Consider the following 14302-nt stretch of genomic DNA (forward strand, 5'->3'; position numbering starts at 1 on the left):
GGAGGCAGAAATCCTTAATTAAATAAATAAATTTAAAAAAATAAAAATAAAAATAAAAAAGAACTAATTCTTACATTAAAAAAAAAACTTTCATAGTGGTAGATCAACTTTCCAGAGTCCCCTTTTGTTTTGAGCAACACCAGTATGTGATCCGTGAGATAAGGAAGAATAAAATTCCACCCGTGTCTGTTTGGGTGCGGGAGACTGGCTGGAAAGCCCTTCTGCAGTGTGCCCAACGTGGTGGACCTGAGCTTCTGGGGCTGTGTCGCTGGGCTTGAGGCAACGTGTTGACTTTCATTAGAAATCTCAGATTTGTGTCGACCCTGTGAAACCTTCTCTGGTGTGGCTTCCTCTGGATCAGCGAACGGCATTTCTCAATTCGGAAGCCTGAGCGAGGGAAAGGATGCCAGAGGAGTTCTGCTGGGGAATGTGTGATCTGGCAAAACAAAGCCAGTTACGCTGAGCGAAACGAATGGAGGTAGTGGGGCCAAGATTTCCAGAGAAAGACTTTCCATTCTAGAAAAGGTCGAAGGCTTTTCTCTAAGCCGCGAAGGGTGTCACACAGAGAGCTCCAACATGCCATTCCTACCCACTTGAGTACGGCTCTGGCAGGCCTTGCCTTGCTCCCCCATTCCCAGCTGACATCCCTGAAGCCGGCCACCAAGGTCTAGGCCTTTATTTGGCCACTTCCTCCTTTTGAGGCTGACTACCAGCAATCAAAAGCTCCCTTTGACTCAATTAACATTCCTAATTAAAATTTAACACATCATCCTAACATGGGGTTCCCCTTTTACTTTTGTAAGCTGCCATTTATCTATGGGCCACATCTGTCTCCCCTCTATCCAGAAGCAATCCTTTGTCCCTCTGGGACAAATACCCCTGCCCTCTTCCCCTTGTCCCCTTCCCCTTGTCCCATTCCCCTTCTCCCTGTCCCCTGTCTCCCTTACCACCACATCCTAGCCCCTTCTAACACAGACATCCCCTCTTCTCCTCTTAAAATGCCCCCTGCATGGCCGTTTGCTTTCTGTTTGCTGCTCGAGTCAGAAAGCAGCCACTGTAACTTTTCTTCCCTGCTGCATACAGGAGCTCTCTGTGAAAACAGGTGTTGGTGTGGTTTGTGCCTAATCCGGGGCCTGGGAGCAAACCCCAACTGTTTGGGGTTCTCCTTCACTATTCATCTCAAATAAGCATAGGAAATAATCAGCCGGTTGTTTCCCCACATCTGCAAGCTAATGACAGGACAGAGTTCTAGGACTCCCCCTCCTCTGTCTCTCCCTTCTCTTCCTCTGCCATTACTTGTGGGGGAATTTCCCTCGCTAAGCTCAAGTGTTCAAGGCTGCAGACTTTCTTTTTTCCTGATGGAGTTCTCACTCACAGCTTGTTCTCGCTCACACTCAAATGTGACTGACTGCACCTGGCAGCTACTGTAATCATCACACCCTGAAGGGAAACAGCAAGATAGAGAGATGGCAAAATACAAGGGGCCCCAACATGCCTCTTTATGTTACCTTGACAACACGGTTGTTTGTCTAATCATTTAACACTCAAAAGTACTTACTACATCTGGAAGGTGGAATATGTGCAGGAGGGTCCCATGAGGACACAGCCCATGTTATGTTCTCTCTGTGGGAGAAAAAGAAAATTACTGAGCCCTAAAAGAAACCCAAGCGGCCAATAGACAGAAAAGAGGTGGGCACTGTGAGAAATGAGATTCCTGAGAGTCTGTATGAGGAGCAGGGAGGTGCTGCTCAAGTGATGGGGATGGGAGGGGGGAGAGTCTTGCCTACTCCTCCTCCCCATTGCTAACTCTGACTCTAAACAGGATTAAAGAACTCAAGAGAACTACAAGCTCTCTAAAACCATGTGGCTGTGCGAGGCATCTTGTAAAGGGCTTCTACCAGGTGATGGTGGCACACACCTTTAATCCCAGTGCCAGGACAGCTAGGGCAGGAAAAAAAAGAAACCCTGTCTCGAAGAAGAGGACAACGATGAGGAGGAGGAGGAGGAGGAGGAGGAGCTTCAAAAGATTACAGATTGTGGGACCACGGTTCTAGAAGATTCACATTGACCTGATGGATCATATCATGCATGTCGGAATGGGTATACCACATCCACTACATGAATATCATATTTACTCTTAATCTTGGGAAGCTGGGTAAATTCTAATGTAGGGATAAGGAAGTCCAAGGGAGAAAAAAATGGTGTGGGTGTGTTTATCGAGTATTTGTATTTCATCTCTTTTGAGTGTGTGTTCATTTTATTAGTCCATTAATTGTTAGAGTTGCAACTTTTTGGTATTTAGCATTTTTAGTTCTTTGTGTGTGGCAGCTATTAATCATTTGTCAAATTTTAGTTAGCAATGATTTTCTCTTATTTTAAAGATGGCTTCTTCACTTGATTAATTCTTTCCATTCCTGTACAAATCCTTTTAATTTTGTAAATTTCTATTTGTTGGATGTTAGTCTTAATTCTTGAACAACTGGTACCCTGCTCAAGAAGTCCTTGCTTATATCAAAATCTTGGAGTGTTTTCTCTACTTTTCCCACTAACGGTTTCAGAGTCTCCAGTATCACAGACAGGTTTTTGGGTCTATTTAGAGTTGATTTTTGTGTCAGGTGAGAGACAGGAATCTAGTTTCATTTATCCGCAGGTGGATTTCCAGTTTCTCCAGCACCGTCTGTTGAAGAGGCTGTCTTTTTCCTTTTTCCAATATATAGTTTTTCCATCTTTGAAGTCAGGTAACCACAGCTATGTGGCTTTACATCTGGGTCTTCTGTGTCATTCCATTGATCCATGTGTCTGTTTCTGTGTCAGTACCATGCTGTCTTCCTTAGTGACTCTGTAGGATAACTTAAATCAGATATGGTGACAAGTCCAGTGTTATTCTTTTTGGTCACTTCGATTATCTGGGCTCTTTGTGCTTCCATATAAAACTTCAGTTTTCTCCGCCTTATTGGTGTGAAGAATGGCATTGTACTTTTGATGCAGATTGCATTAAATATGTAATTTTTTTAATAAAAGAGACGTTTTGCCGGGCGGTGGATGGGTGGGTGGGTGGATGAGAAGACAGATGGATGAGCCAATGTATAGATATATAACAGAGTTAGTGGAATGCTGGATGGACTAGAAGTCTCTCTGCAAGACATTAACCACCCAGGAGTAACCAGTCTTTAGTCTTTACTAAGAAGTCATGAGGAAGCTGGGCAGTGGTGACACACACCTTTAATCTTAGCACTTGGGAGGCAAAGGCAGAAGATCTTTGGGAGTTTGAGGCCAGCCTGGTCTACAGAGTAAATTCCTGGACAGCCAGACCTGTTACACAGAGAAATCCTGTCTCGAAAACCAAAATTAAAAAAAGAAGAGAGACATTTTTGCAAAATTAACTCTTTCGATTCTTGAATACTTGAGGCTTTCTGGTGTCCTTTCCAACTTTCTTCAGGGCTTTAAGTTCAACGTGGTAAAGGCTTTTCACTTCCTTTATTCCAAGGCATACACCCTAAGCAACTGTGCATTTGTGATTTTCACGATTGCATTTTCCTGATTTCTTGCATGCATTTCTGCAGCCTATAATAAGGCTGTTGGGTTTATGCTAATGTTGTGTCCTAGCACTTTTACTGAAGGTGTTCAGCAGCTCTGAGACCTTCCTGGTAGAGCCTTTGGGGGGCTCTCTTCCCATTTACAAAAAGAACACTTTGACTTCTTCATTTCATATTAGTATCAGGTTTACTTCCTTCTCGTCATATTTCTGTAGCTAAGACTGTCAACATTTTAGCAACAAGAATGGAAAAAGTGGACACCTTTGCCTCTTTTTTCTCATCTTTGTAGAAATATTTTTTCTTCATTTATTATGATGTCAACTGGATGTTTATTATATATGACATATATGTTTGTCATATATATATTTGAGATAAATCCCCTCCACTCGTAATATCTTCAGTGCCTTTATCATGAATGGATGTTGGATTTTTTTCAAAGGTATTTATTGAAATGGTAATATGATTTCTGACCTTGAATGTGATGTGTTGTGTTTATCGACTTTTTTTTATTATCTAGTGACTTATTATTAAACTAGCCCATGTACCTCTAGAATGAAGGTAGCTTGATCATTGTAAATAATCTCTCTGATGAATCTCTCTGTGTGTGTATGTTTGTGTGTGTGTGTTCTTGCACACACCAACTACTGTATGCACACATAGAGATCTGAAATTGTTACTGGATACCTTCCTCAGTCTGTCTCAACTTTATTTTGTGAGATGATGATTTTTCACTAAACCTGGAGTTTATTAGTTCTTGTAGGCTGTCTCTCAAGCAAGCCACAGGGATCCCCCTGGCTCTACCTCTCCAGTGTTAGAATTACAGGCACACACCATCATGCCTGGCTGTTCTAGGGAACCAGATTCAGGTCTCCTCATGCTTACAGACAAGACTTTACTTCTGAGCCACTTCCTCAGTTCTCTGCTGCCTTCTTGAATTTGGTTTAAAGAGTTTTTTGTTTGTTTGTTGAATCTGTGTTTGTGTTTGTCAGGGAGACTGGGCTGTGTTGCTTTTTTTTTTATTTTTAAAAATCCTTATCTGTTTCTGGTTTTGGTATCAGAACTGGCTCCATAAACGGAGCTTGCAAGTGTTACTCCCTTTGTGTTTTATAGAATGATTTGAGAAAGGTCAATACTATCTCTTTCATGGTCTGATAGATTTTCCTCTATTGAATCCATCTGGGCCTGGGCTCCTTTTGATTAGACGATTAAAACAAAAAACAAGCAAACAAACAAAAACCCAAAACTATTGCTTCAATTCCATGGCTTACAGATCTGTTTAAATTGTTTATCTTATCTTTGTTTCATTTTATAGGTCATATACATCTAGAAATTTACATAAGGCTTCTAGATTTTCTAATTCATGAAACTAACTTTCCAGGTACGTCCTACATCTTTCTGGGTTTCTTTGGTATGTGTTGTGATGTTTCTATTTACCTCTGATTTTATTAACTTGGTTCAGCTCCCTTTCAGCTAGTTTGGGTAAGACTTTGTTGGTTGTTTTGCCTTTTCAAAGAATTAACTTTTTGTTTAATAGATTCCTATAGTTTTCCCATTTCTGTTTAATTAATGTGAGTTCTGATCTTAGTTACTCCTGTCCACTCTTTGCTGAGATAGGTCACTAGGTTTTTTGTGTCATCTAGCTGACATTCTAATGTAAGGACTCACAGTTATGAGTTTCCCTCCTAGGAATGTGTTCATTGGATCCCAGAGTTTGGGAGGTTGCATTTTTAATTTCATTTGGTTCTAGGGATATTAAACAGGTTTCTTTTTAATGTCTTCAATAACCCATTCGTTACACAGTAACGTACTGTTTGATCTCCGTCACCTGTCAATTTCCTGTGTTTCTCTTGCTGTAGGCTTCTAGTCATATTCCATTGTGTTCAAACAGAACACAAGAAGCCATTTTTAGGTTTCCTGTATTTGCTGAGACTTGCTTTGTGACCTAAGATGTTACCTGTTTTAGAAAGTATTCCATGGGCTGCTGAGAAGACACTCTACAGTATTGCTGTTGAATGCTCTTTATATGTGTCGTAGGCCCATTTAAACTATTAAATCATTCAATTGTGAAGTTTTCCTGTTTGTTTGTGTGAGACAGAGTTTCTCTGTGTAACAGCTCTGACTGTCCTGGAACTTTCTTTGTAGACCAGGCTGGCCTCAAACTCACAGAAATCCTCCCGCTTCCGCCTTCTGAGTGCTGGGATCAAAGGTGTGTGCCACCACTGCCTGGCGCTGTTTGTTTTTTCCTCCCCTCAGGATGTCTACTGGTTAGAGTAGGATATTAAAGTCATATACAATAACAAAATTTTTAAACATATATCTAAAATAACAAATCTTTAAAGAGCTAAAATTTTAAAACTTTTACAGATTCAACACAATGCCCATCAAAATCCCAGCAAAATTTTTCAAAGACCTCGAAAGAAAGGTACTCAACTTCATTTTGGAAAAGCAAAAAACCCAAGATAGCCAAAATAATCCTGTACAATAAAAGAACTTCTGAAGGCATCACAATCCCTGACTTCAAACTCTACTACAGAGCTACAGTACTGAAAAGAGCCTGGTATTGGCCTAAGAACAGACAGGAGGACCAATGGAACCCAATAGAAGACCCGGATATCAATCCACACATCTTCGAACACCTGATTTTTGACAAGGAAGCAAAAAAAAGTATCAAGGGAAAAAAGAAAGCATATTTAAGAAGTGGTGTTAGCATAACTGGATATCAACGTGTAGAAGAATGAAAATAGACCCATATCTATCACCATGCAATAAACTCAAGTCCAAATGGATCAAAGACTTCAACATAAAGCCAGCCACACTGAACCTTATAGAAGAGAAAGTGAGAAATACACTTGAATGCATCGGCACTGGAGACCACCTCCTAAATATCACCCCAGCAGCACAGACACTGAGAGAAACAATTAATAAATAGGACCTCCTGAAACTGAAAAGTTTCTGTAAAGCAAAGGACATGGTCAATAAGACAAAATGACAGCTTACAGAATGGGAAAAGATCTTCACTAACCCCACATCAGACAGAGGTCTAATCTCCCAAATATACAAAGAACCCAAGAAATTAGTCATCAAAATAACACATAATCCAATAAAAAAAATGGAGTACAGACCTAAACAGAGAACTCTTAACAGAGGAATCTAAAATGGCTGAAAGACACCTAAGGAAATGTTCAACATCCTTAGTTATCAGAGAAATGCAAATCAAAACAACTCTGAGGTTCCATCTTACGCTTGTAAGAATGGTCAAGATCAAAAACACTGATGACAACTTATGTTGGAGAGGTTGTGGGGAAAAGGGAACACTTCTGCATTGCTGGTGGGAATGCAAGCTGGGACAACCCCTTTGGATGTCAGTGTGGCGATTTCTCAGAAAATTAGGAAAACAACCTTCCTCAAGATCCAGTAATACCACTTTTGGGTATATATCCAAAGGATGCTCAATTGTGCCACAAGGACATGTGCTCAACTATGTTCATAGCAGCTTTGTTTGTCATAGCCAGAACCTGGAAACAACTAAATGCCCCTCAACCGAAGAATGGATAAGGAAAATGTGGTACATTTACACAATGGAGTACTACACAGCAGGAAAAAATAATGACATCTTGAATTTTGCAGGAAAATGGATGGAGCTAGAAAACATTATTTTGTGTGCGGTAACCCAGATACAGAAAGACAATTATCACATGTACTCACTCATAGGTGGTTTTTAAACATAAAGCAAAGAAAGCCAACCTACAAACCACAATCCCAGAGAACTTAGACAACAATGAGGACACTAAGAGAGACTTACATAGATCTAATCTACATGGGAAGTAGAAAGTAGAAAAAGACAAGATCTCCAGAGTAAATTGGGAGAATAAGGACCTTGGGGGAGGGTTGAAGGGAGGAGGGCAGAGGCATGGAGGGGAGCAGAGAAAAATGTAGAGCTCAATAAAAATCAATTAAAAAAAAGAAAATTAAAAAAAATTAAAACTTTTAAAATTAACTTAAAATAGCAGTTCCCTTCATACCACGGTGTACACATAGTACATTCCAGGAGAACTCCATCCCTTGGGAACTCTGTGGTATAAAGTCAGGGTACCTTGGCATCAGATCATACAGAGGCTGGACTGCTGCTGAGGCAGGAGATGCTTTGTGTACACATGCCTGCATTTCACACGGCGATCCCCAGAAACTTAGAATGCATGGCCTACCCATGAGCAGACGGTACATACCGTGATTTCCCTGAGCAGGTCAAGGCCTTCACAGGTACTGCTCCGGCAGTCCCCTGACTTGTGGATTAAACCGTCCGAGTACATGAAAGTCGCGTTCACCGTCACATTTAGTCCTATTACCAGAAATTAGGGGAAAAAATCGGAAAGCAGTGTTACGGCTCCACAATGTACCCAGCTGTGAGACACCGCCATTGCTAGTGGATTTCAGACCAGGGGTGTGGGGGCAGTATCTGTGCCGGCTAATCTTGGTAGTCAACTTGACTACATTAACTAAAACCAAGCAGCCGCCACACCTATGAGGGATTTCTCTTGGCTGGATGACTTGAGATCGCAGGGGGGGTCAGAAGACCTACCCTAAATCTGGGCCACTCCTTCCGGTGGCAGCCCACACAAAGCACAGAGAGAGCCAGCCTGTGCCTTTCTAGCCTCCTGCCTTCGCTCTCACTGCCAAGCTCATCCATCCGGAGCCATTCCTGTGCTGGCAGCGGAACCGACTTCTTCAGGATTTAACACAGACTGAAGCCCAGCCACTCTCCAGGACTCCCTGGGACTCCAGCACCAGAGACCTCCAGTCTCACGGACTGAAGAGTCCTCGATTCATGGTCTTTCTGTCAAGCCTTTGTTGGATTATTTAGACCACGTCCTGAGAACCACTCCACTCAATCCCTTACCAATATATAGATATAAGTTAATTCATTCTGTCAGTTCTGTTCCTTAGAGAACTCTGCCCCCCAAAAAATATCCAAATTCAGGTCTGACTGAGCATATTCTAATTCTGAGGTCTTCTTTTCTCTCTTTCCCTTTTCTTCCCACCTTTCCTAAATTTTTCTTTCTCTCATTCTATTGAAGCATCATTTACCCATTTACTCATATCATAGAACTCACCCATTATGAAAATATGATGAAAGTGTGATTTGATAATGTGTGTACAGTGTATGTACAATGTATGCACAGAGTCAAAAAATCACCACGGTCCAGTTTCACTATGCTCACAGATCATCTTTTCATAACCCCGGATGAGCACGCCTCCACCATGGACTGGAAAGCATTAGAAAAGCAGATCCAGATTTCATCTTGTTCTTCCTGTTCCCAAGTTGCTGCTACTTCGTGTGAGGTGCAGTCCTCCTTGGGCGCTGATTATCACCCATCCAACAGCCCGCTCCATCCCTCCAGTGTTCCCTGAACTCTTCTATGTGCTCGGGATACAGCGGTGAGCAAAACCAGACCCTGGCTCCCTGAGGTCTACATAGTCTCCGGGAGATGGCACAGAATGATGCTGTTTGCCCACGACATGGTGATGGGAACCTTACTGCTGGGCCAGGATCTGAGAGATGTAGGGATGTGAGCCAGGCAAACGTACGGTCTCTGGGTGGAGGAAAAACAAGCAGACAGGAGCATCCTTGGCATGTCTCAAAAGCGGTAGAAAGGAAGCCCGTGTGCTTGCTGTTCGTGAGCGGGTGGGAGGATAGGCATGGAGTGGTATTGAACGATCATATCAGGCGTGTATGTCCATTGCATTGAAGAATGGGATAGTTCTGGGGTGTTTTGAGTAAAGAAATTATAATGTCTTATTGCCATTTTAAAGGATTTCCGATAAAGAGTAGATTGTGGGGAGCAAGCAGAGAAAGAAGCAGGGAGACTGGTTAGGAGATTATCGGCAGCTTAGAAGAGCTTGGAACAAACTAGGGACAGCCAATTGGAGGCAATAAGTGGTTGCGTTTTGAGGGTAGAGAGTAAGAAATGGATGATGAGTAATGGTTGAGAAAAAGAGGGCGCAGGAGTCGTCAATACTTTGTCCTGATAAATGGACAATGGGCACTGTTCCTGGTGAGTGAGGGACAAGTAGGGGAGGGCATGGTTGTGAATGTGGAGTGCCGATGAAGGGATCAAGAGTTTGGTGGGAAGCCAGGCTTCATAAGCCTAACAGCTGAGAAACAGAGACAGGAGGATCTGGGATTCACGGCCAACCTGGGCTACTTGAAAACCTCTTTTCAAACAATGCAAAAATACAAAACAAAACAAAACAAAAAACTCAGCAGGTATACATTTTGGGTGTGAGCTGCCTATTGGGATTTCCCAACAGATGTGACAAGCAACTAAACATACCAGTAGGAATAGTTATCAGTGCAGGAACAGTTAGGGACTTTAAAAGGTCAAGAAAACACAGCCTGAGTCAATGCTGTATTGGGAGCATCATCCCATTAGCTCAGGTATAAGGAAGTATGGGCTTTGACACACTGAAAACCCCAGAGGCCAGGAGAGGGCATAGGATGTTTCAGATAGTTGTGAGCTGCTATGGGTGCTGGAAACTGAACCCAGATCTTCTGCAAGAACAGCGAGTACTCTTACAGGCTGAGCCATCTCACAGCCTAGAAGACCGTTCTTTTGTTTGTTGTTGTTGTTTTTGAGACAGGGTTTCTATGTGTGTATCCCCTGCCGGGTTTAGAACACCACTCTTTATATTGAGCATTTCCTGAAGTCAAAGTGACCTCTATTCATCCCTACTTGGGGTGTTTAGATAACAAAGAGTTCCTACATTTAGGTGCAGACAAAGGCATGATGGTAAAATTCCCGGGTGTTGCCAGGTACCACATCTTAAGGATAATCAAGAGCTGGCAGAACCATTTGAACAGCTCTTTCTCTGGAATGTTGCTTCCAGTGACAAAAACTCAGGACAAATGTGGACTGGCCTTCTCGAAGTCAGGAAGTGACTTTATGAGTGACATTCTGTGTGTTCTTGCACAAACCATTTGAATCTCCCTGACTTTGGTTTCCTTGCATGTAAAGGTACATCAAAACCAGGTTTGTCCGACATGACACATTAGAATAATATTATCTTTAAAAGAGCAAAGTCTACCCAAAACAGAAGGATTTTTCAGAGCATTCAAAAGCACGTGTTCCTAAAACTTGAGGCCTCCTACAGGAGTAACCCTGCCCTACAGTTGCTGCAGAGATGTGGCTGTTCTATAAGAAAGCAGGCTGAGCAAGCCATAGGGAGCAAGCCAGGAAGCAGCACCTTCCATGGCCTCTGTATCGGCTCCTATTTCTTGGTACCTAGCCGATCTCCCTTGATGAAGGACTATAAGGTGTAAGATGAAATGAACCCTTTCCTGCCCCTGTTGCTCTTGGCCATGGTGTTTTATCCCAGCAGTTGAACCCTTAAATAAGATGTCCCCCAAGGAATGCTTTCCATTTTTACCCCAGCACAGCCCGACCCCAGAGAGCTCAAGCCTCAGAAGATGGTGGAAAGCTGAAGAGCTTACTGTGGTCTCGGAACCCCCGCTTCCCTCCCCAGGGCTTTGAGGATGGGGTTGAAGTGGCCTCTCCATGCTGAGTGAGGTCTGGGGGGGGGGGGCGGATCTCATCACATGAGACCTCACACAGGGTAAGTACTGTGTGTTTAGGCATGGAACATACATCCCCAAGGATCTGAGGCCTTGGGGCTGAAGGAATCTTTTTCCATACTAGTTCTACCATTTTCTCCAGTCCTTTCTAATTATTCTTCAATAGCCATGTAGCTTAACTAAGTTCTAAAAAAGCACGAACAAAAAACTTGTCACTTATGTTGAAATATCACAATTTAAATTATCAAGATTTCCCAATATAGCCCTCACACACGGTTCTAAACTAGTTTCCAAATGACATGCTCGACATATTTAGAATACAATGTGTCTTTTTCATCTCTAACCTGCTCCTCTTGTGTTTAGGGTGTTTGAAAATATTGCAGAATGGGTTATCAAGTGCCAACTTCTAGGCATCTCTGTTTCTTCTTCTACCTCCATACAACCGTCTACCTACGAACCCATTCTTCCCCCTCAGCATTATAACTGTTTCGTGAGATGAGTGACTGAAAATGTCACTCAGTTGGTAGGTGGTGGAGCAGAATTTCAGACTTGGGCTGCATGACCTCAGATTCCAAGAAGCGGCCCAATACCCTTCGCTCTTTATCTGATGCACTAGGCAATGCGTTCTCTTAATGACATCAGCACGGTTCGCAGAGATGCTAAAACAACTGCTGTTTACGGAGTGCTCTTGTGTTTCAGTGCTGGAAGTACTCCCACAGGTTTTTCCATTGAACCCCCACTTTACCTGCACACCGTGACTGCCACTTATCCTGATTTTATAGGTGAGGACACTGAGCTTCAGGGGAGTTAGGTAACTTGTTTCAGCTTGCTCAACGGTAAATAGACAGGAATACGAGCCAAGTTCTATCTGAATGGAAATCTTTTCTGCAGATAATATCCCATTGCTTTGTCTTAATGAAAAGTGCAGTTAATGGTGGGGTATTACAAGGCAGTATGGTACACTCGTGGGACTTGGACGGACATGGGTCTGCATCTCATTTAAACGATACACTCGCGGGACTCACACAGACATGTGTCTGCATCTCATTTAAATGGTACATGTGGGACTCGGACAGACATGGGTCTGTATCTCTTTTAAAGGATACACTCGTGGGACTCAGACGGACATGTGTCCGCATCTCATTTAAATGATACACTCGCGGGACTCGGGCAGACATGGGTCTGCATCTCATTTAAACAATACACTCACAGGACTCGGACAGATATGAGTCTGCATCTCATTTAAATGGACCTTGTGTAAAGTGACTGAGACCAGTGTCCACCATGGCCCCATGCCCACCAGAGTTACTGTAACTGAAGAGACGGTGTACTGAAACTCTCCAGAACTTCCCTGGCACATGACAGACACTCAGGAAACAAACGGAGTCTCAGAGAGATGGAGATGGAAATGATGTTGACAGCCACGGAGACACAGAGAATCTTAACCCAAGTTCTTAGATTTCAAACCCAGCGTCCTTCCCACTGGTCCACACTGCCTCAGTACGCATGTGTGCGTTATTACATGACCTCGGCAGACATGTACCTGTTATTACACAGCCTCCTAGTTCTAGTGCAGTCTGGATCAGATCTTTTCATGTGTATCTGAATCTAGAGTTGACACAACTGGGAAAGTAATATATATGCACAGAAGTCAGTGCAGTTCTTATGTATATGACTGTTGCTCTCAACCCCGCGAGATTTTAAACAGAAAATTAATATATGCCATCTTTAAGACCCAAAGTAACCATTAGGATGTACCAAGTAAGTACTTGGTTCAGTAAGTACTGACTCAGTAATTCTACTTCTGGTAATGTAGTCTCGGGGGATGGAGAAAACTGTGTGTAAGGAAAAGGATTGTAAAAAAAAAAACAAAACAAAACAAAAAAAAAAAACACAAACACACAAGAAACTAAAAAACAATTAGATATTTTTCTACCAGAGACTTTTATAGATAGTTTCAGTGGTATCTAGTCTAAGGGGCACCTTGTGAACATTCACATGGCGATGGCAATGTAGCCCTATGAAAGTCACGCGTGGGACAATACTGCATGACACAGAGGCTGCAAGACGTCCCTGCGCCGTACTGATCAACACATTCCCCGAGACAAGTCACCAAGAGAGAGTGTGCAGGTGGTGCCAAATTATTGTAGGCTCTTGCTTTTTCTTTACATGTTTTATGTCAAGTTATAAAATTGGTTTTTATTAGTAAACGGTAAGGTCGAGAAAGGCAACGGCTAACGCGACTGCAAACGTTTAACTCGGCTGTATCTGATAGTGAGAGCCACGGGAGGTAGGAAAAAAGACACAGCCAGAGAAAAATCTTTCCATGGACAAAAGGCCCAGAGAAAGTCTCAATACCTATGTGAGTTTCTTCCTTCTTGACCAGAAACCCTCTGAGACCCCAGGTCCAGGCCACTTCTTGCATCTGAGCAGCTACAGAAGGAAGCGCGGTGTCTCAGGCTAGGCAACAGATCCGGTTTTAAGCAGGGGGTCTGTCACTACTGAAGGATTCCCCTTTTCTTCCAGCAGGATGGGGTGGACTGTAAGCTCACCCTTCTCCACAGGAAGGAAAGGATGGGATTTTGAGATAAACGTAGAGGAATTTGGGCGATCAGGCAATCTGCAAGGTCTCTGCCCAGAAGTCTCGCAAAGAGTGGTACGGACAAGGGCGGATTCCTTTCCCACATGCTTACCGGCTTCACTCAGGCGCTCACGCACTATGACCAGGCCGTCATTCACAGCCTTCTCCAAGTTTTCCAAGGGCTCATTGTAGGCCGAATTGTTCATCATCAGGACACTGATATGGTAGTTGCCATTATAGCAATTCTTCCTCAACTGAGAGGTCCAGAATGTCCTCCCGGGCTGGAAGAGCAGTAACCACACAGCCAAGGCCAGCAGTGATGTCTTCATGGCCCAGCTCACCTCAGCACCATGCCCCTGGGGTTGACGGCTTGTGGAGACGCAGTGAGACCCTTTAGACAGCCGCTAGCTGAGTCCTCTCTTCCCCACGCACCCTTCTGGTCTCGCCACACTGGTCACACGGGCCGTGAGACTCAGCCTGCCTGCCGGTAATTAGCAGGTACATTATGGTCCGAGGTAAAGCAAAGTTCACTCTGTGTGTTTGCACACAGAAAGGTCAGAGCTATAAACGGCAGGATTACCAGGGCCTCGTCCAATAAAACTACACCAGTTTGTG

At 43.3% G+C, this 14302-nt stretch overlaps 1 protein-coding gene across 1 annotated transcript in view; it reads right to left on the reverse strand.

Moving 5' to 3' along the window:
- The window catches only part of Gucy2c (guanylate cyclase 2C), a 75283-nt gene extending 61267 nt beyond the window's left edge, over positions 1–14016 (reverse strand). The window contains exons 1-3 of the mRNA XM_005364517.2: positions 13800–14016; positions 7763–7875; positions 1559–1623 (exon numbers count right to left, since the gene is read on the reverse strand). Of these exons, the coding sequence (XP_005364574.1) occupies positions 1559–1623; positions 7763–7875; positions 13800–14016 (395 nt within the window). The remainder of the gene's footprint in view (positions 1–1558; positions 1624–7762; positions 7876–13799) is intronic.
- Positions 14017–14302: the final 286 nt, after the last annotated feature.

This window comes from Microtus ochrogaster (genome assembly GCF_000317375.1).
Source record: "Microtus ochrogaster isolate Prairie Vole_2 chromosome 14 unlocalized genomic scaffold, MicOch1.0 chr14_random_2, whole genome shotgun sequence".
Lineage (NCBI taxonomy): Eukaryota > Metazoa > Chordata > Mammalia > Rodentia > Cricetidae > Microtus > Microtus ochrogaster.